At 50.2% G+C, this 21,437-nt stretch overlaps 1 protein-coding gene across 1 annotated transcript; it reads left to right on the top strand.

The window, feature by feature from the left end:
• The first annotated feature begins 1,720 nt into the window (after positions 1 to 1,720).
• TRIM16 (tripartite motif containing 16) lies at positions 1,721 to 20,247 on the top strand. The gene is made up of 6 exons (XM_061391137.1): positions 1,721 to 2,965; positions 9,348 to 9,443; positions 12,130 to 12,363; positions 12,683 to 12,848; positions 13,315 to 13,410; positions 16,497 to 20,247. The coding sequence occupies exons 1-6, from the start codon at positions 2,462 to 2,464 to the stop codon at positions 17,078 to 17,080; spliced, it is 1,680 nt and encodes a 559-aa protein (XP_061247121.1). The 5' UTR covers positions 1,721 to 2,461; the 3' UTR covers positions 17,081 to 20,247.
• The last annotated feature ends 1,190 nt before the right edge of the window (positions 20,248 to 21,437 follow it).

Here is a 21,437-nt window from a genome sequence, read left to right as displayed (position 1 = left end):
ACAAAGACCCAGCACAGCCAAAAATAAATAAACAAATAGAATGATTGGGGAAAAAACCCATGGAATGAAATGCAGGGAAACCTCTTCTTGGGTGTCTTCACCAGTGGAGAGGAGAGTCAGGTTGAGGAAACTTAAGAACCTTCATGTTGCTGAAAAGGACCATGTCTAGGCCATCTTGACGTGCATGCTCTCTACATATTGACAAAAAACAGGGCTGCGCCTGACATAGATTTTTACTGCCTGCCCTTCCTCCTACACTAGGCAGGACTTCTTGGTTTGTTTGCTTTTATCTGGATCCTGTAGAACTCACATGGGTGGAGAGCCATGGCGGGGGGGAGGTGGCAGTGCCATGACTTGGACTTACCCCAACGCTAATCTCAGGGGCAAACCAGATCATCCCCACCCCATTCTGTCTTTGTTCCATTAATTTTCCAAATCCCTTGAGTGTATCTGGAGAAATCCTTGGGCACTGGGGAGCTATAGAACAGATACAGACAGGGGCCAGGTGACTTGGAATATCCTGGTTCCGTGATGTCCACCTGGTAGATGCTTCGTCTGCTGTCTATCCCCATCTTTCCCCTAAGGAGCTAAATGTTCACGTCTTATCCTCTGGCATCTGTTACGTGGTGAATTGTGTCCCCTCCATTCATATGTTGTAGTCCTAACCTTCGGAATGTGACTGAATTTGGAGACTGGGCTTTTTTAAGAGGGAATTAAGGTAGGAGAGAGGTCATGAGGGTGCTCCTCATCCAAATCTAACTTCTGTCCTTATAAACGGAGGAGATCTGGACACAGGTGTGTACAGAGGAGAGGTCATGTGAGCACACGGGAGAAGACGGCCATCTGCATGCCAAGGAGAGAGCCTCAGGAGAGACCGACCCTGCTCAGACCTTGATCTTGAACTTCTGGCCTCTCGGATTGGGAGAAGATAAGTTTCTGTTGCTTAAATCAGCCAATCTGTGTAGTTGGAGGAAACCCATCACCGCACCTTATTGTTTAGTCGCTCAGTCCTGTCCAACTCTGTGACCCCATGGACTATAACCCACCTGTCCATGGGATTCTCCAGGCAAGAATACTGAAGTGGGTAGCCATTTCCTTCTCCAGGGGATCTTCCCAAGGATTGAACCCATGTCTCCTGCGTTAGTAGGTAGATTCTTTACCACTTAGATACATGCGAAGCCCTCACCATATCTAGGAAAACCTTAATAAGTGGGTAAAGAACCAGCCATCTCTAGGAGCTTCTGGGAAGGTTGTGCAGCCCGAGAGGGCTGTCTGCTTAGTTTTATGTGGAAAGAGACAAGTTCTTCCTGACCCTCCTGATGACCACTAGAAGACCCTTCTCCTGGAATGGAGAAGGTTATATGCAAAAGGTCAGAGACACAGATCTTGTTCCCAACTGTGTCCCTCCTATTCTAAGAGGTGGGAAGGAATGAAGGGCTGCCCTATTGCTTAAGTCCTTACATTTTGGGTCCCTTTAAAAATTGAAAAGAAGGGACTACCCGGATGGCTTCCCAGGTTGCTCAGATGATAAAGTGTCTGCCTGCAATGCGGGAGACCCGAGTTCGATCCCTGGGTTGGGAAAATACCCTGGAGAAGGAAATGGCAACCCACTCCAGTATTTTTGCCTGGAAAATTCCATGGATGGAGGAGCATGGTAGGCTCCAGTCCGTGGGGTCACAAAAAATTGGATACAACTGATCGACTTCACTTTCACTTTCACTCTGACAGTCCAGTGCTTCTGCTGAAGGGGGCTTGGGTTTTATACCTGGTCGGGGAATTAAGATCCTGTATGCTATCTGGTGGGCTTCCTAGGTGGTTCTACAGTAAAGAATCTGCCTTCTAATGCTGAAGACAAAGGAGATGTGAGTTCAATCCCTGGGTTGGGAAGATACTTTGGAGGAGGAAATGACAATCCACTTCAATATTCTTGCCTAGAAAATACCATGGACAGAGTAGCCTGGTGGGATATAGTCCACGGGGTCACAAAAAGTGGGACACAACTTAGCGACTGAACACATGCTATGTGGCGTGGCCCCAGGAAAGAAAAAGTTGAAGACAAAAAAGTCAAACCTGTTAAGTTATATAAAGCAACATCGGCTGTGACTGCAGATCTCAGGAATCTCCGGTCCTTTCCAGACTGACCTGCCTTGGCTGAGGTTATAGGGTGGGGGTGGGGGTACGAATGATTTACAGAAGAATAGCTGTTTCGGTTCTGGGCTGGAGGAGGAGCCGGAGCCTGGGCCATTGAGCCTGAGGACCCGGGCTTCCTGGTGGCCGTCACAGTTGGCCATCTTCCCAGCTTATTGGAGTAATGAGCGACCGAGCTGCCTCTGGGGGAGGAAACAGTTAAAGTCCTGCTGCAGCTGCAGTCCTCTGGGCGTGGTTCTGCTGTCTGACTGGGGCTCCGGATCCTGGGCCCAGAGGCAGAGGAAGCCCAGCTCCGCAGTGGCAGACTGTCTACATGGCTGAATTGGATCTGATGGCTCCAGGCCCGCTGTGCGGGGTCCCTGCTCACCCTCCGGCCACTCTCAGCCCAGACTCTGGCTCAGCCAGTCCCGCAGAAGAAGAGAACCCAGGCTCCCCGGGGAGCCCTCCAGGGGAAACTGGGGGACAGGGCTCTGAGTGGCAGGGAGCTCCCAAGGCAGAGGGCCTGGAGGAGGAGGAGGAGGTCCTGTGTGACTTCTGTCTCGGGGCCAGCAGGGTGAGGGCCGTCAAGTCCTGCCTGACCTGCATGGTGAACTACTGCCCGGAGCACCTGCGGCCGCACCAGGAGAACAGCAGGCTGCACGGCCACCAGCTAACGGAGCCCGCCAGGGACCGGGACCTGCGGGTGTGCCCCGCCCACCGCAGCCCACTGATCGCCTTCTGCGACCCTGACGGGCAGTGCATCTGCGAGGAGTGCAGCCAGGCCGAGCACAGGGGCCACGCCTTGGTCTCCCTGGACGCCGCCCACAGGGCCAAGGAGGTGAGTGCTGGGGTCTGGGGGAGAGGGAGGTGGGGAGGCCACCAGGCCTCCGCCGAGGCTCCTGGGGCTGCGTTCTCTCAGCCTTGCTACCTGGCGGTACGCCCAGCCTGAATGTCTCTCGCACTTGGCTTTGGATGCTGTAGTAGCTCACTCTGTCCCCACTGGCCCCACTGGCCCTGAAATGCTCCCTGTCCATCTGTCACTTGTCTTGCTAGTTTCCTGCTGTTTCTCACTCAGCTTTCAGTGCTGATCTGTGTCTGGGGGTGGGGGATACAAGGTGTACGACTGAGGACAGTGGTGTCCCCTCTGGTCATGTCTGAGTAGCAATGAATGAAATGTAAACCTTGGCAGAAATTCTAGAGAAAAGAGCCGGAATTTCCCCCTAATTTCTCTTCTTCCCTTTACCCCAAATGAGATATCGGGAGACGGGGCCCCTCTGGAGGTGCCAGCTATGAAATTCAAGACCTTGAGATGGGCTGAGCTAACATAGAACTGGGAACGTCCCTCCTAGACAATGTCAAGGACCACTTCCCTTAGGGAAAATAAACCTCGTCATCAGATAGAGGCATCGGGAGAGACAGAAACACTGTGCTCACAGCCTGTAATTTTATTCCCATCAGATAGGGAAACTGTTTCTGGAACAATTGGCTTTTCTCTGCCCTAAAGCTGAGAGCCTAGAGAGTTCTTGGGAATGAACTTAAATGCTTTGTTTCTCTGACTTGTACTTCCTTCGAGCACTTTGGTTCTGGGGGGGTGGGGGCGGGCGTGCAGTTGAACTTTGTCCCACATTTCTTTCTTTGTTTCTTTTTTTAAAAATGTGTATTTATTTAGCTGCGTTGGACCTTTGTTGAAGCATGCCAGCTTAGTTGCATGTAGGATCTTGGTTCCTTGATCAGGGATCGAACCCTTGTCCCCTGTATTGAAAAGTAGATTCTGAACCACTGGACCACCACGGAAGTCCTGTGCCACATTTCTTGTGTTCAGATGCTGAGCAGCTCCCTTGTTGGCGCTTAGTACAGCGCCTTGGCCCAGGGCTCCGAGACAGCTGAGAAGGAGCTTCCTGGGAGGGGCAGGTTCCTAGCAGGGTCCCTCTTCCACGTCCTCCCTTAAGTGTGGATTTTATCTGGTGTTAGTAGGAATAGTTCTGGAAAGTTCTGTATCCCAGATGTCAGTGAGTCACCATTTCCAGCTCTAGAATCCACTTGTCGACTGTTCCCAGCATCTCTAGTGCCAGGAAACGTCCGGTCAGGGGAGCTGGCCATTTCCACCCACTCTTCATGTTCATAGCCACAAGGAGGCTCTGAATCAACAGACAGCTCAGAGGACAGAGCTCCAGGTAATTGAGAAAACTGGTCTTGGAGCGTTGCCACGTGCAACACGCTTCCCTGGGATTTCCCCATTCAGTCCTGGGATAACTACGAGGCGGTGACTCTTCATTCCCACCACATTTGTCCAAGCTCATACAGATGGCTAAGTCATGGAGTGAGGGATGGGAGCTTCTGGAAGGCCACCCACTGAAGGACACAAGGAAGAACTCCAAGGTCACAGTATTATAACCTTATTATTTTTTTTAAATGCACCAAAAACCTGCCATACATGTAGTAAAGAGTTGAAGGCAGAGTGCATTTCCCTTGTTCAGAATATCTGAATTCTGTCTTGTTTAGCTAGAAAAGGAATGCATGTACATACACACAGAGGAACAATCACCAAATACTGCAATAGATTTTACCAGAAAAGGTCTCCCTCCCATCCTGGATCCACCCATCTCCTTCTTCAGAAGTATATATGCTCAGTCACTAAGTCGTGTCCGACTCTTTGCAACCCCACGGACTGTAGCCCTGCCAGGCTTCTCTGTCCATGGGATTTTTTCAGGCAAGAATACTGGAGTGGGTTGCCATTTCCTTCTCCAGGGGAGCTTCCCGACCCAGGGGAATTGAACTTGCATCTTTTGCACTGCAGGCAAATTCTTTACCTTTGGGCCACTTGGAAAGCTCCTCTTCAGAGGTAAACACCATCATATACTCTTCCTTCTTGTTCCTTTCGTTAATTCTGTGCCTGTAGCAACATAGATACAATATGACTTTTAAATGTAGTGTAAGCTGGTATGTTACAGAGACATTGAGTAGTTGTCATTCTGAGCAAGGAGAGTTGTTTAGTGTAGGGATCCCCAACCTCCAGGATCTAACCTGACAATCTGAGGTGGAACTGATGTAATAATAGAAATAAGTATTAGTCGCTCAGTTGTGTGCACTCTGTGACCCCATGGAATGTAGCCCTCCAGGCTCCTCTGTCCGTGGGATTCTCTAGGCAAGAATACTGCAGTAGGTGGCCATGCCCTTCTCCAGGGGATCTTCCCAACCCAGAGATTGGACCTGGGTCTCCCTCATTGCAGGCAGATTCTTTACCATTAATAGAAATAAAGTACACAATAAATAATAGAAATAAGTAATGTGCTTGAATCATCCAGAAAACCATCCCCCTATCCATGGAGGACTTTTCTTCCACGAAACCAGTTCCTGGTGCTAATAAATTTGGGGACTGCTTATATAGTACATATGCAGAACCCCAAATTCGGACATCCCAGGAGGGAGCTGTGTCAGGTAACTCAAAGACACCCAGGACAGTTTTTGGTGCTGAAAGCAGTGGCGGTTATAGGAGCAGAGAGGTATCCCCGGGCCCCAGATCTAGGCTCTGGCCTGTTCACCGCCTCTGTTTGCAGGTCTGCTTGTCTGAGTTTTCTGCTTTTCTGCCCTGTGTCCTTGCTTTCAATTCAGAGTGAGCGTGCCCAATAAGTGCTCTCTCTCTCAGTGGTCCTCACTGCTCAGGAACCGAAAGATTTCTTGCCAGGAGACCGGCTCAGAAGACACAGTTCCTTGAGGATGCAACCTCCACCAGGATTATTTGGAAAGCCTTAACAGATCTAAGTAAGGCTCCAGAAGTTCCATCTTTCCTTCAGCCAGCCTGAACTTGCTGGAGCTGCTTGCTGAAGGTCACTTTGGATGGTGTTTAGAGCTGCTTGCTCAGGCAAGCCTATCATGCAGAGGAAACTGAGGGTCAGCCACAGGGATAAAGCACAGCCAGGACCCTGGTCAGCTACAGGGTCTGCAGAGCAACTGGCTTCTCAGTTCTCCGACTGAGCCTCTTCCGTGGCTCCTATGCTCTCCAGCTATGCCTGTGGGCAAAAACTCTGAATTTGGGAATTCCAGGTGTTCTCTGACTATTTCTTCTGTGCTGCTGGGCTCCTAGAGCCCAGCCCTTTCCTGTGGGGACTCACCTCTTCCCCTTCCTGGGGCCAACTTCCCAGGGCCCCTTAACTTAAAATTTTTTTTTTTTTTTAATTGAAGTATAGCTGATTTACAATGCTGTGCCAATCTCCATTGTGCAGCAATGGAGTGACTCAGTTTTAACACATATATATTATTTTTAAAATATTCTTTTCCATTAGGGTTTGTCTCAGGATATTGAATATGGTTCCCTGTGCTATACAGTAGGATTTTGTTATTTATCCATCCTATATATAATTGACATAAATTCAAGCAAACCCCAGAAGATAGTGAGGGACAGGGAAGCCTGGCGAGCTGCAGTGCATGGGATGGCAAAGACTTGGACACGACTGAGTGACTGAGCTGAACTGAATCCCAAACTCCCAGTCTATCCCTCTCCCTAAGCTTTCAAGAGAAGCTGGTCTTGACTCCTCTTACCTTCTCAGAACTCAGGCTCACTGCCAGGAAGTGAGGTTGCATGCTTGCATGCCTGTGTGCATGTGTGCATGTTGTGAAGTCTGTACCACTTCTGTGACTGCTTTTCTGTTCTATTCTGTTCCTCGCTGTATTTATCAAACATTATCGAGAGCTTTTTGTGGGCTCAGTGTGCTATACCCTCCCAGGGAGTGTGGGCTGTAATCAGGAAGCCAAGGCAGGCCCCTGGCTCCCCGGACGTCCAAGGGCTGGGACAGCACAAAAGCTCAGCCATGTGTTCTGAGGAGGGAGCCCCTAGCAGGTGAGGGGTGGGGGTCTTGGGAGGGGGGAAGGCCTGGGCTGGACCCCATCTTAGATCTTTAGGTCCATTCGTGGCTGCATCCAACCTCAGCACAGGTTCCAGAAAGCTAAGGACAGGGTAGGGATGTGGACACAGTCTCAAGGTGAAGCAAGAGCCAGGTTCTGAGAGCCACAAGTGTCCCCAGTTCTCAGGGGAGCAGTTAACCAGCATTGTTCATGGCCGTCTGCTGCCAGAAGGTGGATGGCTTGAGGCTGTTCAGAAGAATTTCTTCTAGAACTTCTGAAGAGTGTGTTGGACTCAGTATTATCTAATTTGTTTTTTCTTAAACATTCTACTGCCTTCGAGAGCAGGGAGGCTGCCTTATGTAACTGGACTGACGTGTAGTGGGCTCCGACCAGCCTCCCGAGGAGTGAAGTCAGGGCCCAAGCGGGACTCTCGTGTCCCCAGGGGGACACACAGAGGGCCTGACACCATGTAGAATGTCTTTCTTTCTCTCTCCTCACTCCCTCTGCTGTTCCAGTTTGCATCTCTAACCTGATCCCGGCCACCCAGCCAGGTGCCACCTGTGCCCTGGAGGAAGAGGCAAGAAACAGTCTGTTAACATTTTCTTGAGGTGCCAGAGGAGATGCTAGAGGGTCTGACGAGGGCCTTGGAGCGTGCCAGTGGCAGGTGTTTGGTCACAGACACGGTGCCCTTTGCACAGCATCTGTCCTCTCCCTGCCAGGGCAGGTGGGGCTCTCTGTGCCCCTGGATGTGGGGCATTTACGCTCACTGGCACCCCTGTTCTGCTTTGGTGCAGAGCCTGCCCTGGCCTGCGATGTGGAGCCGGGGAGCTGAGGCACCCCGTCATTTTCTAGGAACAGGAATAACTGGAGGTGCTGGTTGCCCGAGTGGTCCCGCCTGTCATGGGTAAGCGGGAATGCCCGCTGGTGGGGTGACTCAGAGGTCCCCATGAGGCACTCTGGAGTCCTTTTCTCCTTTAATGGCAGTCTGCAGACAGTGGGGAGAAACCCCTCCCTATATACTCTGGGGGTCTCCTGGGTCCCTGGGTCAGCTGGGGCTGACCCCTTTAACATGTTCTCGTGTCTGTGCTGTTGCTAGTGTGTGGTCTGTTGTGTCTCCCACCACCTTTTAAACAAGCATCTCATGTCCTTCCCCCCGCCCAGCCTGGAGCGGGTCACTGGGTAAGCCTTTCTGATAGACCAGGATTCCACAATCTCCCCCAAATAGGCCAGATCCCCTCCTTCTCCCCCGCTTCCCCCACTCCAGGACATCAGGTCTCAGGCGTGGGAAGTCAGTGGACTCCCATCGGCTCTGAGTCAGGACTCTGGAGCCTGATCAGAAGTTCCCGGTTTTTGGCAGAGTGAGGCGGGTCCCCTGCCCGCCTGGGCTTCTGTCCCTGGGGCCTGGGATTACCGCGGGCTTTTGTGGGAGGAAGGGGAGATGCGTCAGGTGCTCCCCACCAGTCCGAGACCTGTTAGGGCAAGTGACTCAGAACTCAGTGCTGACACACGCGGCTGTGAAAGCAGCGAAAGAAAGCCATCCTTTCTGTTGCCGCTGTCTCACACCCTTGTGGAGGCAGAAAGTGACGGGGGCCTTTGAAGTTCACAAAGGCTCTGGTTTCCTGTCTTGTCAGGTTCTGGGCAGAGAGTGCTTAGGGAGGTGGAGTGAGGCTGGGCGGGGGGTGGGGGTCAAAGCAGGCAAACCCAGAGTTCTCATGTGGGCACTCACCTCGGTGGGGAGGGGTTGCCCTGCCTGCGTCCGGGAGAGAAGATTCCATGATGGAAAGCAGCCAAGGAGGCACCAGTAAAATGACCAAGTCAATGACGCCACTGCCACCGATGGAGCACCCGCAAGGTGCAAGCTGCTGTGCAGACTTCCCGCTGCCTCCTGTCCTCACAGGAACCCTGTGAATTGAACACTAGCTCTCCCCATCTCACAGTGAAGAAATGCAGTGTGGAAGCATTAAGTCAACTTTGTCCCAAAGTCTTGGCTGCTAAGTAGAAACCCTGGGGTCCCCTCCACCGCTAGCTCCAAGCCCCTGTGCTCCCTGTCAGCCTGTTCTAGGGCCAGATGGCCCTGTCAATTCCACTGACACCTGCGTGACCCTCGTGGCTCTGTTTTCTCACCTGTGCTATGGAGACAGTGTGTTTACCTGCTGTGGGCATGGTCACAATGACAGGAGGAGATTCAGCTGGTAATGCTGGCGCACAGTAGACTTTCTCTGCCTCCACGGAGGGCGCCCAGCCTGCTCCTGAGAGCGGCTTCCAAGGCAAACTTTCCTTTCTGTGGAAGAAGGGCAGGTGGCACCGTTGCTTCTGGGGACCTTCTGGGTGCCCTGGGCACCTTCCTCCCTAATGCTGCTGACCTTTCCTCTTCTTAGGCTGAGCTTCGGAGAACCCAGTTAGACCTGGAGCGGAAACTCAAGTTGAATGAAAATGCCATCTCCAGGCTCCAGGCAAACCATAAATCTGTCCTGGTAAGTCTGGCCAGGGTCACCTGCCGGGCTTTGACACACCTGGCTGGCTGCTGCTGCTGGTTCAGTCAGGGCCACCCGGAACTGTGGGACTCGGCTGCAGGCCCGGCCTCCACGTCCGCAGGCCCAGCCTCCATGTCTATAGGCCCCTTATGTCTTATCATCTGATGGAAACTGTGGGTACAGATCAGGTTGGCTACACCGTAGGGTGGTGTCACCTTGTTGCTGGGATTTGCCGTGAAATTAGTTCAAGTTTGAAAACTGGCATGTGATTCACTTTTAACAATAGAGAATAGAAGCAAACTAGTCCTGTGATATGTGTGCATGCTAAGTCGCTTCAGTTGTGTCCGACTTTGCGACCCTATGAACTTTTTAGCCCACCAGGCTCCTCTATCCATGGGATTCTCCAGGCAAGAATACGGGAGTGAGTTGCCATGCCCTCCTCCAGTCCTGTGATAGCTCTGGCTTATTTTTATAGTTGCATATGCTTTTTTGACCAGGAGCAAATGGTATATGTGGGAATCGAGGAGGGTGGTTACCTAGAGCTCCAGAAATTATGCATCATCTTGGCTTCTTCCACCATGAGAGGGTGTTCCGCATGCGATTCTCACCTGTTCTAAGTCCTGGCAGACAGAAAAGAGAGGTGAGAGCGGCTGGATTTGTGGATGGTACTTTGGGTTTGAATCCTCGGTCAGGAAGATCCCCTGGAGAAGGAAATGGCAACCCACTCCAGGATTCATGCCTGGGAAATTCCATGGACATAGGAGCCTGGCGTGCCACAGTCCATGGGGTTGCAAAGAGTCGGACATGACTTAGTGACTAAACAACAACAACAGCAACTTGATAAGGCCAATGGTGTGTGTGCGCTCAGTCTGACTCTTTGCGACCCTGTGGACTTAGCTCACCAGGTTCCTCTGTCCATGGCACTTCCCAGGCAAGAATCCTGGAGTGGCTCTCCATGCCCTCCTTCAGGGGATCTTCTGGACCCAGGGATTGTACTCAAGTCTCTTGCATCTCCTGCATTGGTAGGTGGGTTCTTTACCACTGGGCCATCTGGGAAGTACCATAATGGTATGCCAGGCTACTTAGTTTTGGTCTCTCTGGTTTCTGACCACTTTCCATAATAAACTCTAAGTGGACCCAAACAGTTTCACAAAAGCTTCTCGCTAGTGCCAAGCCAATAACCACAACTCAGAGAAGAATGCAGAACGTGAACACATTGGCAGTTAGGAGCAGCAGCATCTTTGCATATGAAGAATGATTCTACCTCTCCATCCATTCATCTACCCATCCATCCATCCCTCCCTCAACCATCCATCCATCCATCCACCCACTCACCTGTCAGCACCAGTACCTGAGAACTACCAAAGATAAGAGGAAACTGTTGAAAACAACGTGGATTGAAGTTGTAAATATGACCTTGACTAAGGCATTTACAAAAGATATGGAAGGACAGACTGCCACATACACAGGTGCCATCAGGCAAATCCCTACTGTCCATCACGTGGAATTAGTTGTATATGTTTTTGGACGTGGCATTCCATTCTGCACAGGTAGGCTTGTCCTGCAACGCTCAGGTGCCGTGGCTGCCTTCACATGCCCTAAACGTTTTGTGCTCGGCTCAGACACCAGAGGATGTGCTTTCAGCTCCAGTGGATCCAGTGGGCAGTTTGTTGTTGTTCAGTCACTAAGTCGTGTTCGACTCTATGCAACCCACGGATTGCAGCACACCAGGCTTCCCTGTCCTTCACTATCTCCTGAAGTTTGCTCAAACTCATGTCCATTGAGTCGGTGATGCCATCCAACCATCTTACCCTTTGTTGTCCCCTTCTCCTCCTGCCCTCAATCTTTCCCAGCCTCAGGGTCTTTTCCAATGATTTGGCTCTTCACATCAGGTAGCCAAAGTATTGGAGTTTCAACTTCAATATCAGTCCTTACAATGAATATTCAGGGTTGATTTCCTTTAGGATTGACCGGTTTGATCTCCTTGCTGGACAGTTTAATTTCCTTGGTGGGTAGTTTAGCTGGACATAATGGAGTGCTGAGAAAGCGAATTCATGCTACTGATTTGTACAAAGAAGCCAAATTATTAATTTACTGCAAGAAATATGACTATCAAGTACGCTGAGTAGGTCCATTGTCCAGGCAGGAAGACTGATGTCACAGACTTGAAGAGGAACCTGACTGTCAGAGCTGGGCTCAGCAGACAGTGCACAGTCTCATCCAATGGATGAGAGACAAAGTTAATGAAGAGTAAATAAGAACTCAGCCCGGGGGGTCCTTCTTGTTTCATGGAACCCAGGATTCAAATGAGAATAAAGGCTTTCTTTTATAATAGGAAATTGTTCCCTAATTTGAGGGTTTCTTGGGTTTATATTGGGATTCTCAGGTGGCGCTAGTGGTTAAAAATTAACCTGCTAATGCGGGAGACTCAGAAGACGCAAGTTTGATCCCTGGGTGGGGAAGATCCCCTGGAGGAGGAAATGGCAACTCACTCCCGTATTCTTGCCTGGGAAACTCCATGGACAGAGGAGCCTGGCGGACTGCCGTCTGTGGGGTCACAGAGTCGAACATGACTGAGCACGCATGCATGGGTTGACGTTCCTGTGTGTTGAGCTGTGATAGACTGATGCTTCACTAATCACTAATGGGTTTTTCACTGATGCTCCCTCCCCGCTCTCGCCACTAGGTGTCAGTGTCGGAGGTGAAGGCCGGGGTGGAGGAGCAGTTCGGGGAGCTCCGTGCTGCCTTGACGAAGGCCCAGGCTGACGTGATGCTCTTCCTGGAGGAGAAGGAGCAAGCTGCCCTGGGCCAGGCCAATGGCATCAAGACCCACCTGGAGTACAGGAGTGCAGAGATGGAGAAGGCCAGGCAGGAGCTGGACAGGATCGCTGCCATTGGCAGTCCCGTGCTGTTCCTGGAGGTATGGGTCACTGCGACGCTGGAGCCAGAGAGACCCTCACTCTGCTAGGTCCACAGTGGCTGTGGCAGGGCAACCACCCTGTTGATAAATGAGGCAGAGAGCAGCAGAGAACAGGTGTAGGAGGGAGGGCTGCCCAGAGCGGGAGGCCAGACCAGGTCGTGGAAGATGCCTTCTATGTGGTCAGGCGCTGAGCTGGACCCATTACATTTTGTGAAGTACATGCCCCATCAGCCTGTGTCACAGATGCAGAAGGTGCTGTATTGAGTAGAAAGGAAGCACAGAAGCCAGGGCAAGTTCCGCTGTGTTTCTTTTCCTGCAGGAGTACTGCAAGTTCAAGAACACGGAGGACGGCGCCTTCCCCAGCGTCTACATAGGGCTCAAGGACAAGCTATCAGGCATCCACAAGGTCATCATGGACTCCACTGCCCTCCTGATCCAGCTGCTCCAGAGCTACAAAGAGAAGCTCCAGGAGTTCTCCAAGGACGGTGAGACGCCAGGGCTTGTGACATCTCTGGAGGGGTTGGTGGGGGAGTTGGGAGTCAGGAAGGGAGAACAGAACAGGGGCGGAGAGAATGTCCCATTTTCAGAGCCGTCCTCTGGTTGGACCGTGCGGCTGGTGGACACCTACCTTGATGATGTTAACTTACAATTGATTTCAGAAAACATAGTCTCGGTATGCACTTGGCCTGCATCTCCACTCAAGTGCAGACTAACTTCCGAGGTCACTGATGCCTATGCTTTCAAGTGAAACCCAGGTCAGGCTGGGATCTTTCCTCAGTGGATTTTACTTCGATGTGGTCCATTGAGCAGGATTCTCGGAAGCATGACTGGTGTCTAGTCCCTACTTTCCCCAGGAGGCCCAGGGAAGAGCAACAGAAGTGGGGGGTTCCTGTTCCTTAGATTCCCTTGCCCACCTGGACAGGTGAGCATTTACAACTCTTGATTTTCTAGAGGAGTACGACATCAGAACTCAGGTGTGTGCTGTCATTGAGCACAGACATCGGACCTCAGAACCCGAGCCCTGCAGCAGGCACCAGCTCCTCCAGTGTAAGTCGTGAGCCGCCCTGCTTTCCCCGGGTGTGGATGTGCATGTGATGCTTCAGAAGCAAGGATACCATCTTTCAGCAGGTTTCAGGTTCTTGCAACTTCAGGTCTATCCCCAAATGGTACATTTAAATTTTAAATAAGTTGAATTTCAAAAAAAATTAGAACTTTTAATTTTGAAACCATTTCAGAGTTAAAAAAACATTGCACAAAAGAGGACCAAGAATTCTGATACACCTTTCACCTAGCTTTTCCAAATGTGAGCACTTTATATAACTATGGTCCATTGATCCAAATCAGGAAGTGAGTATTGCCGGCTGGAATCTATTCAGATTTCACCAGGGTTGCTCCCGGTGTCCTTTTTCTGGTTGGAAGTCCAGTCCAGAGTCACAAATGTTTTGTGGTCTCCTTAGCTTCCTTCAGTCTGTGTCCAGTACTTTAGTCCTTCTGTGTCCTTCACAACCTTGGCCCCTTTGAAGATCCTGGCTGGTTTCCAGGTGGCTCCCTTTTAAGTCTGACTTGGCTGGAATTACCTAGCCCATTGTCCTGTCCTGACATGGAAGTGTCCTGGTCTGTCGGCATTTTTAGAAACACTTATTTCCAATCAATACTTGCTCATAGTTAACAAGACAGGGAGGTCTCATCTCCCAAGAGAGGAAGGACATGTCTGGGTAATCAAGGCTCATTTTTCTGACTTTAATCTCTTTGGAACTCACTGTTCAACCCCACTTCTGCTTGCTTTCTGGGGATGAGCTCTGGCTAGCCAACTCCTGAACCCTGTTTGCTCTGGTCTTGATGTGGAGCCTCGAGTTTGATGACACTATTCTTACCACAGCTCCTCGTCTGCCCCAGGATCTCTTGGTTTCCAGTTTCCTTTATTTATCTTTCATGCTTCCTGACAGCAGCATATCTATGTTTTATAAACAGACAATACAGTTAATATAGGGGCTTCCCAGCTGGAGTGATGGAAAATAATCCTCCTGCCAATGCAGGAGACATAAGAGACGCAAATTTGATCCTTGGGTCAGGAAGATCCCCTGGAGAAGGGGATGGCAACCCACTCCAGTATTCTTGCCTGAAAAATGCCATGGACAGAGGAGTCTGGTGGGCTACAGTCCGTGGGGGTTGCAAAGAGTAGGACATGACTGAAGTGACTTAGCATAAGCACACGTAGTTGATACAAGAAGCCAACTGACGTGGAGCTGCTGCACGCATTGGGGGAGATTCAGGGGTGGCTTGGATGGGGGTGAACGGGGTCTCTAGGTGGGACTTGGGGCTTCCAGTGTGAGTTGAGGGGCAAAATGAGGGAGGATGGGGCCAAGAGAAATGTCAAAATAACCTGGAGTGTGACTTGAGCATTTGGATGTGTGGAGGTGTCCTCTGGGGCCAGGAAGAGAATATCTGTGTACATGTCGGGGGACTGCTTGAGACTTCCCTTGCTAAATAGTGATCAAATATTTTAACAAATGAGTGAATCAGATGTGGGTGTATGACCCTTGCCAACGCTGCATAGAAAAGCACCTGAATTTCAGGACGTGTTTGTCAAATGAATGAAAACATGAGCCCATCAGTAAATTTTATTTCTTGATTCAGTTCAACAAATAATACAGTAAATGGCAAGCAGTTTGAGCTTCAATAAGGAAGGAAGGAAGTAGGGGTGACTTGTTAAAAGGTATCTGGGACCACTTACCACGTGTATGGGAGTGAGGCCCCCTCCCCCCACCCCCACCTAGCAATTCCCCCAGACATGGCTGGGCATCCCAGGATTTAACTCTGTCCTGATGCTATCTGCCTGGAGATGGTGTCAGAGCCCACCAGACGGACCCCGCTTCAGATGCCAGTCACAATTATGGGGCCCCCAGAGGACCCACAACTTCTGTCAGACTTGGCTACAATCTGAGGCTCCTAGGACCCTCCTTGGATTTGAGCATTTGCTAGAACAGCTCACAGAATTCAGGGAGACACTTATGTTCTCCAGTTCATCAAAGGATGTGATGAAGGACACAGATGAGCAGCCAGAGGAAGGGAGAGATGCTCAGAACGAGGGCTGGGAGGGTCCCCATGGAGGTGGGGTCAATTGCCTGGTATGGATGTTTGTCAGCCTAGAAGTGCTCAGAACCCCATACTACTGGGATTTTATGGGGGCTTTATCCCACAAGCGTGATGAACCACTTCCAGCCCATCTCTCTTCCCAAGAGAAGAGGAATTAGGGCTGCAAGATCCAAGCAGAAGTTGGTCATGACTTGGTCCATCTGGTGACCAGCCAGCTCCACCCCCCCATCTCCACACACACAGTCACCTTGTTAGAACAAAAGACACTGGGACTTCCCTGATGATCCAGTGGCTAAGACTCTGAGCTCCAAGGCACTGGACCCAGGTTTAATCCCTGGTCAGGGACTAGATCCCACATGCCAAAACTGAGATCTGGTGTAGCCAAATAAATAAATAAACGCAAAACGAAACCCCCCAAACTCTACCTCTTAAGAAAAAAAAAGACATTTGTTTAACCCAGGAAATTACAAGGGTTTCAGGAGCTCTGTGTCAGGAACTGGTCTCAGCATGGGATTTTCCAGGAAAGAATACTGAAGTGGGTTGCCATTTCCTCTTCCAAGGGGATCTTCCTGACCCAGAGATTGAACCTGTGTCTCCTGCATTGGAGGCAGATTCTTTCTAGGCAAGAATGCTGGAGTAGGTTGCCGTTTTCTGCTCCAGGGGATCTTCCTGACCCAGAGATCAAAACTTAGTCTCTTGAATCTCCTGCATTGGCAGGCAGGTTCTTTACCTCTGAACTGCCTGGGAAGCCAGTCAAAGACCAAACATTAGAACAAAAGATGGTGCTAGTGCTGTTACCACTCAGGAAATTACAGGGAACTCTGTGCTGGGAGCCAGGGGCAGAGACCAAGTCTACAATTACTGTAAGTCACCGAGTCCCGCTTGTATTCTGTTTCCTGGTTTTCACCCACCTCTTCTCTGGGAGGGAACGGAACTTGGGTAGAAAGGGAACAGAGGGATGGATGTCTTCTCATCCCTTGGAGGCTGGCTAGGTGTGAGTCAGCTGTCAGCCCCTGATCTTCTGTGTCCCCCTCCAGATGCCTGTGACATTGTCTTCGACCCCGACACGGCACACAGGTACCTCCGGCTGCAGGACGACAACCGCAAGGTCACCAACACGGCGCCCTGGGAGCACCCATACCCCGACCTGCCCAGCAGGTTCTCACACTGGCGGCAGGTGCTGGCCCAGCAGAGCCTGTACCTGCACAGGTACTACTTCGAGGTGGAGCTCTCGGGAGCAGGCGTCTATGTGGGCCTGACGTGCCAGGGCATTGACCGCAAGGGCGAAGAGCGCAACAGCTGTATCTCTGGGAACGACTTCTCCTGGAGCCTCCACTGGGACGGGAAGGGGTTCAGGGCATGGCACAGCGATGCGGAGACCCTGCTCAGCGCCAACGCTTGCCGGAGGCTGGGGGTCTATGTGGACTTCCCCGGTGGGGGCCTCTCCTTCTACGGCGTCGAGCCTGAGACCCTGACGCTGCTGCACAGGTTCCAGTGTAAGTTTTCGGAGCCCGTCTACCCAGCCTTCTGGCTTTCCAAGAAGGACAGTGCCATCCGGATTGCGGATCTGGGAGAGGAACCTGAGACGCCAGGGCCGGCCCCAGTGGAGGCTGCTGCCTAGACACCAATTCAGGTCTCAGACCTGTGCTGACACACAGACAGGTGGCAGTTTTCATTGGAAGACTGACTGGGGGTCTGTGCCAGCGCCTGCTGGCTTTAGAAATCGTGTGAGGATGAGGCAAAGGGTCTCTGGTTGCCGCCCTGGGCTCCTCACTGTGCTAGTCCCTTGTTTGCAGTAATCCTCAAACCCTAGGTCCCCCTCACCATATTCTTATGATCCCGCCCTGTCTGCTTGGGTGGACCACATGCTATGCCCAGAGGTGGTCACCAGGCAACCTCAGAGTGACCAGAAAGACTGCAGAGGAATCAGAACCAATCACTAACCTTGTCTTACTCCTGCATCCTCTGTTCTGAGCATCTCCTGAGCCTCAGCCCTCATGACCCTCTTGGCAGCCCCATGGGGAGGTGCTCAACCACCCCCACTTGGTGGGCGGGCAGGCTGCGGTCCAGGGGGTTAGTGAACTCACTCAGGGTCACTGTGGTCATGTGGCGAGTAAGTGGCCGAGCTGGGATTCAAACCTGACATTGAACTTCTAACCACTACCCCACACTGCCCTCCTCCTTAGATCACGTGTAAGGGAATAAACTACAAGCTGAACTGCATTTGTGAGCAGGGAGAGTCTGACAGCCTCAGTGGCTTTTCGTGCCCACGTCTGATGGGCCTTGCAGCTGTGCTGTGACGGAGAGCTCACTACCTCACAGGCAGCTCTCCTGGCTTGGGCACAGTGAGAACTGCAGGACTGTCTTCGTAGGGTCCACGTCCTAGTCCCTATGACCTCGGCGGATGGCCCTAGCACCTCTCTTCTGGAGCCACCTGGACGGTGGGAACGTGTCTAATTCCTTATCCAAAGGGCAGTTGTCTATACACTTAGGAGTAGCTCTCACGGGTCCCCCGGGAATATGTGTATTTTCACATCCTGTTTCCCAGTTTCCTTGTGGTTTCCAGATCTTTTACCCCTCTGATCACTTTCTCTTCCTTTCAACAGATTGTTCCCTAAAATTAAAAGTGTCCTTAGTCCTTATTCTTGCTCAATCATGTCTGACTCTGTGACCCTATGGACTGTAGCCTGCCAGGCTCTTCTGTCCATGGGATTTCCCAGGCAATACCAGAGTGGGTTGCCATTTTCTACTCCAGGGGATCTTCCCGACTTGGGGATCGAATCCGCGTCTCTTGTGTCTCCTGCATTGGCAGACAGTTCTTTACTAACATCAGACCTTTAGGCAAATGACAAACTGTATCTCAGTGGGTTTCTGAGGACATAACCTGAAATCCCTTCTGGGATTCACTGGAAATATAACTTCTGGGTCTTTTCCATGACCTGTGTCAAGGCAAGCCTCTTCCTCTTTGCCTTGTCTGGTGATCCTGTCTCAAGAGCACATTATTTCAGCATCACTTGACTTGTTTCTGGAGACCCTGTCAGACATTTGAATCATAGGATTTACACAGTGTAGGATTTTAATTTCCAAACTGAATTTTAAATTTTTGAATTTTATTGACTTTTAAAAAATCTGAATTGTAAAACTCATGACATCACTGCTGCTTGTGGAGATAGATTTGTTTCATGATCCTACTAGGTTATAACAGCTCTCCTTCCTATCCTGCAGAAATTGGTGACCTTTTCTTAGATCTTACTCTCACTGATACCTAAATTGGTTAGAGTCTTGCAGTCCTCAGTCAATACCTTTTGGTTTTGGTTATTCAATAAGTCATGCATCCGGGTGGGACTTAGGGCAGTCCAGTGGTTAAGACTTCGCCTTCTAATGCAGCAGGTGCGAGTTCAATTGCTGGTTGGAGAGCTAAGATCCCACATGCCTCGTGGCCAAAAAACCAAGACATTAAACAGAAGCAATATTGTAACATTCAATAAAAACTTAAAAAGTAGTCCACGTCAAAAAAATTTTTTTTAAGTTATGCGTGAGTAGAACTCCGATAACGCGGTCCACCTCTGCACCTTTGTGGACTGGACACCATGAAGGACTTTTCAACGGCAAAGGTCAAGGTACACTATGTTTGCACTTCTAACAGTGCTCTGAAAGGAGGAAATGAGATCAGCTTGGCCACCGTGTTTTTTCTCAACCCCCGTAGGTTGTTGATGTTTCTTCTTTAAATGCTCACAAACTATTTGATAAAGCGTCTTAGAATTCAGGTACAAATTCACATCTAGTCTGCTGTTTCCAGAATCTACCTTATTTTAATTTTAAAAAATCTAGACGATTTTATCTGTCTCCATCCTCCAGCATTCTCCCTAGTTTCTCAAAATTTACTTCTTGGATTTCAGTCACACTGGTAAATTGTGTCAGTGTTGTGAGATGTCATTTGTTTAGGCCACACTCAGACTCATAAAAGGAACCCTCTGGGTGTCTCCTCACCTGTCTTCAACACTGGCTTCTCTTTTTGTTCACTTGTTAAGGGCTTCCCTGGTGGTTCAGGGGTGAAGAATCGGCCTGCAATGCAGGAGACACAGGAGACGTAGGTTCAGTCCTGGGGTCCTGAAGATCCCCTGGAGGAGGAAATAACTCACTCCAGTATTCTTGCCTGAAAAATCTCATGGACAGAGAAGCCTGGTAGGCTATAGCCCATGGGGTTGCAAAGAGTCAGACACGACTGAGCAACTATCACTTTCTTTCTTTTGGCTTGAAGACCTTTTTTCTTGATGTAAAAAAGTAGAAGTTGCTCAGTTGTGTGCAATTCTTTGTGATCCCATGGACTGTACAATGGAATTCTCTAGGCCAGAATACTAGAGTAGGTAGCCTTTCCCTTCTTCAGGGGATCTTCCCAACCCAGGGATCAAACCCAGTTCTCCTACATTGCAGATGGATTCTTTACCAGCTGAGCCACAAGGGAATCCCAAGAATATTAGAGTGGGTAGCCTATCCCTTCTCCAGGGGATCTTCCTGACCCAGGAATCGAACCAGGGTCTGGTCTCCTGCATTGCAGGCAGATTCTTTACCAACTGAGCTATCAGGGAAGCCCCTTCTTAAATGTTAGTAACACTCAGTTTTGCTGTGATCAAAATTGATTGATCATCACAGCAAAACTGGGTGTTAGGAACATTTAGTTTCTTTCTATTGTTGCCTAAAGTGACAGTCATATCTTCTTTTCCTTGGTCCAAAACTGAAAATTGCCTAAAACAAACAGATTAAAAAATAAAAAGATAACAAAGGCCAGTGATATGTTCTCTGTCATTTTCTCCAAGCTTTGTATATATATCTCCAAGCTGTATGTCATATAGGAGCCTCCACTCTCTCTGGCAGCTCCTTAAGCACAGACGGAATGTAGGCCTCACACTAGGACACCCCACCAGGCAGTGGTAAGCACACGTGTCTTCTATGATGAGAACAGGGCCCAGAGGGGCTGTAGGGCTTGCCCAAGTCCACAGCTCCAGTAAGAAAACAGTGGGGGATTCCAGCCCATCTCTAACTCCCAAGGTTGGGCCCTCAAGCATGAAGTCAAGGCCGAATTGGATTGTAAAACTGCTTCTTTGGTGTATGTCAGCCCCACAGATTAAAACCCTAATTTATTTAGGCCTTTAGGAACAAGCTACTTCCAGTCTGTAGCATTTCTGGGGGTAACGTGCTCCCTATACAGGTGCTTTGGGCCTCTATGCTCTGTCTGGCCTTCCTGGTGGACCAGAAGCTAATCCACTCTTGCCTCTTCTCCAGGCTTGAGCTGTTAGCACTGATCTCCTGGGCATGATTCCTGTCTTCACCCTAACCTTTTATAAGACCAGTCTGGCCATGACTTCCACTGCCTTTCTCTGGCAGTAGCTGATTTCCAAATGTGGGTGCTAGAAATGCTCATGCCATTGCCTGCCTTTTGATGGTGTTATAGTTGCTAAGTCATGTCTGACTCTTTGTGACCCCATGGACTGGAGCCCCCCAGGCTCCTCTGTCCATGGGATTCTCCAGGCAAGAATACTGGAGTGGGTTGCCATTCGTTTCTCCAGAGGATCTTCCTTCCTCTCCAGAGGATCATCCTTCCATCCAGTAAAGGATGAAGGGGGATCCTTTACTGTCTGAGCCAGTGGGGAATCCCTGCTTTGCATGAAATACCTCATTTAATCCTCACACTGACAGTGAAATGACACAGACACAGAATGAACTCTGTTCGTTTCCAAGGCACACCATTCAATATCATGGTAATCCAAGTCAATGCCCCAACCAGTAACGCTGAAGAAGCTGAAGTTGAATGGGTCTATGAAGACCTACAAGACCTTCTAGAACTAACACCCCAAAAAGATGTCCTTTTCATTATAGGGGACTGGAATTCAAAAGTAGGAAGGCAAGATACCTGGAGTAACAGGCAAATTTGGCCTTGGAATACAAAATGAAGCAGGGCAAAGGCTAATAGAGTTCTG

This window comes from Bos javanicus, chromosome 19 (genome assembly GCF_032452875.1).
Source record: "Bos javanicus breed banteng chromosome 19, ARS-OSU_banteng_1.0, whole genome shotgun sequence".
In the NCBI taxonomy this organism is placed as follows: domain Eukaryota; kingdom Metazoa; phylum Chordata; class Mammalia; order Artiodactyla; family Bovidae; genus Bos; species Bos javanicus.
This window is presented reverse-complemented; position numbering and strand designations above follow the sequence as displayed.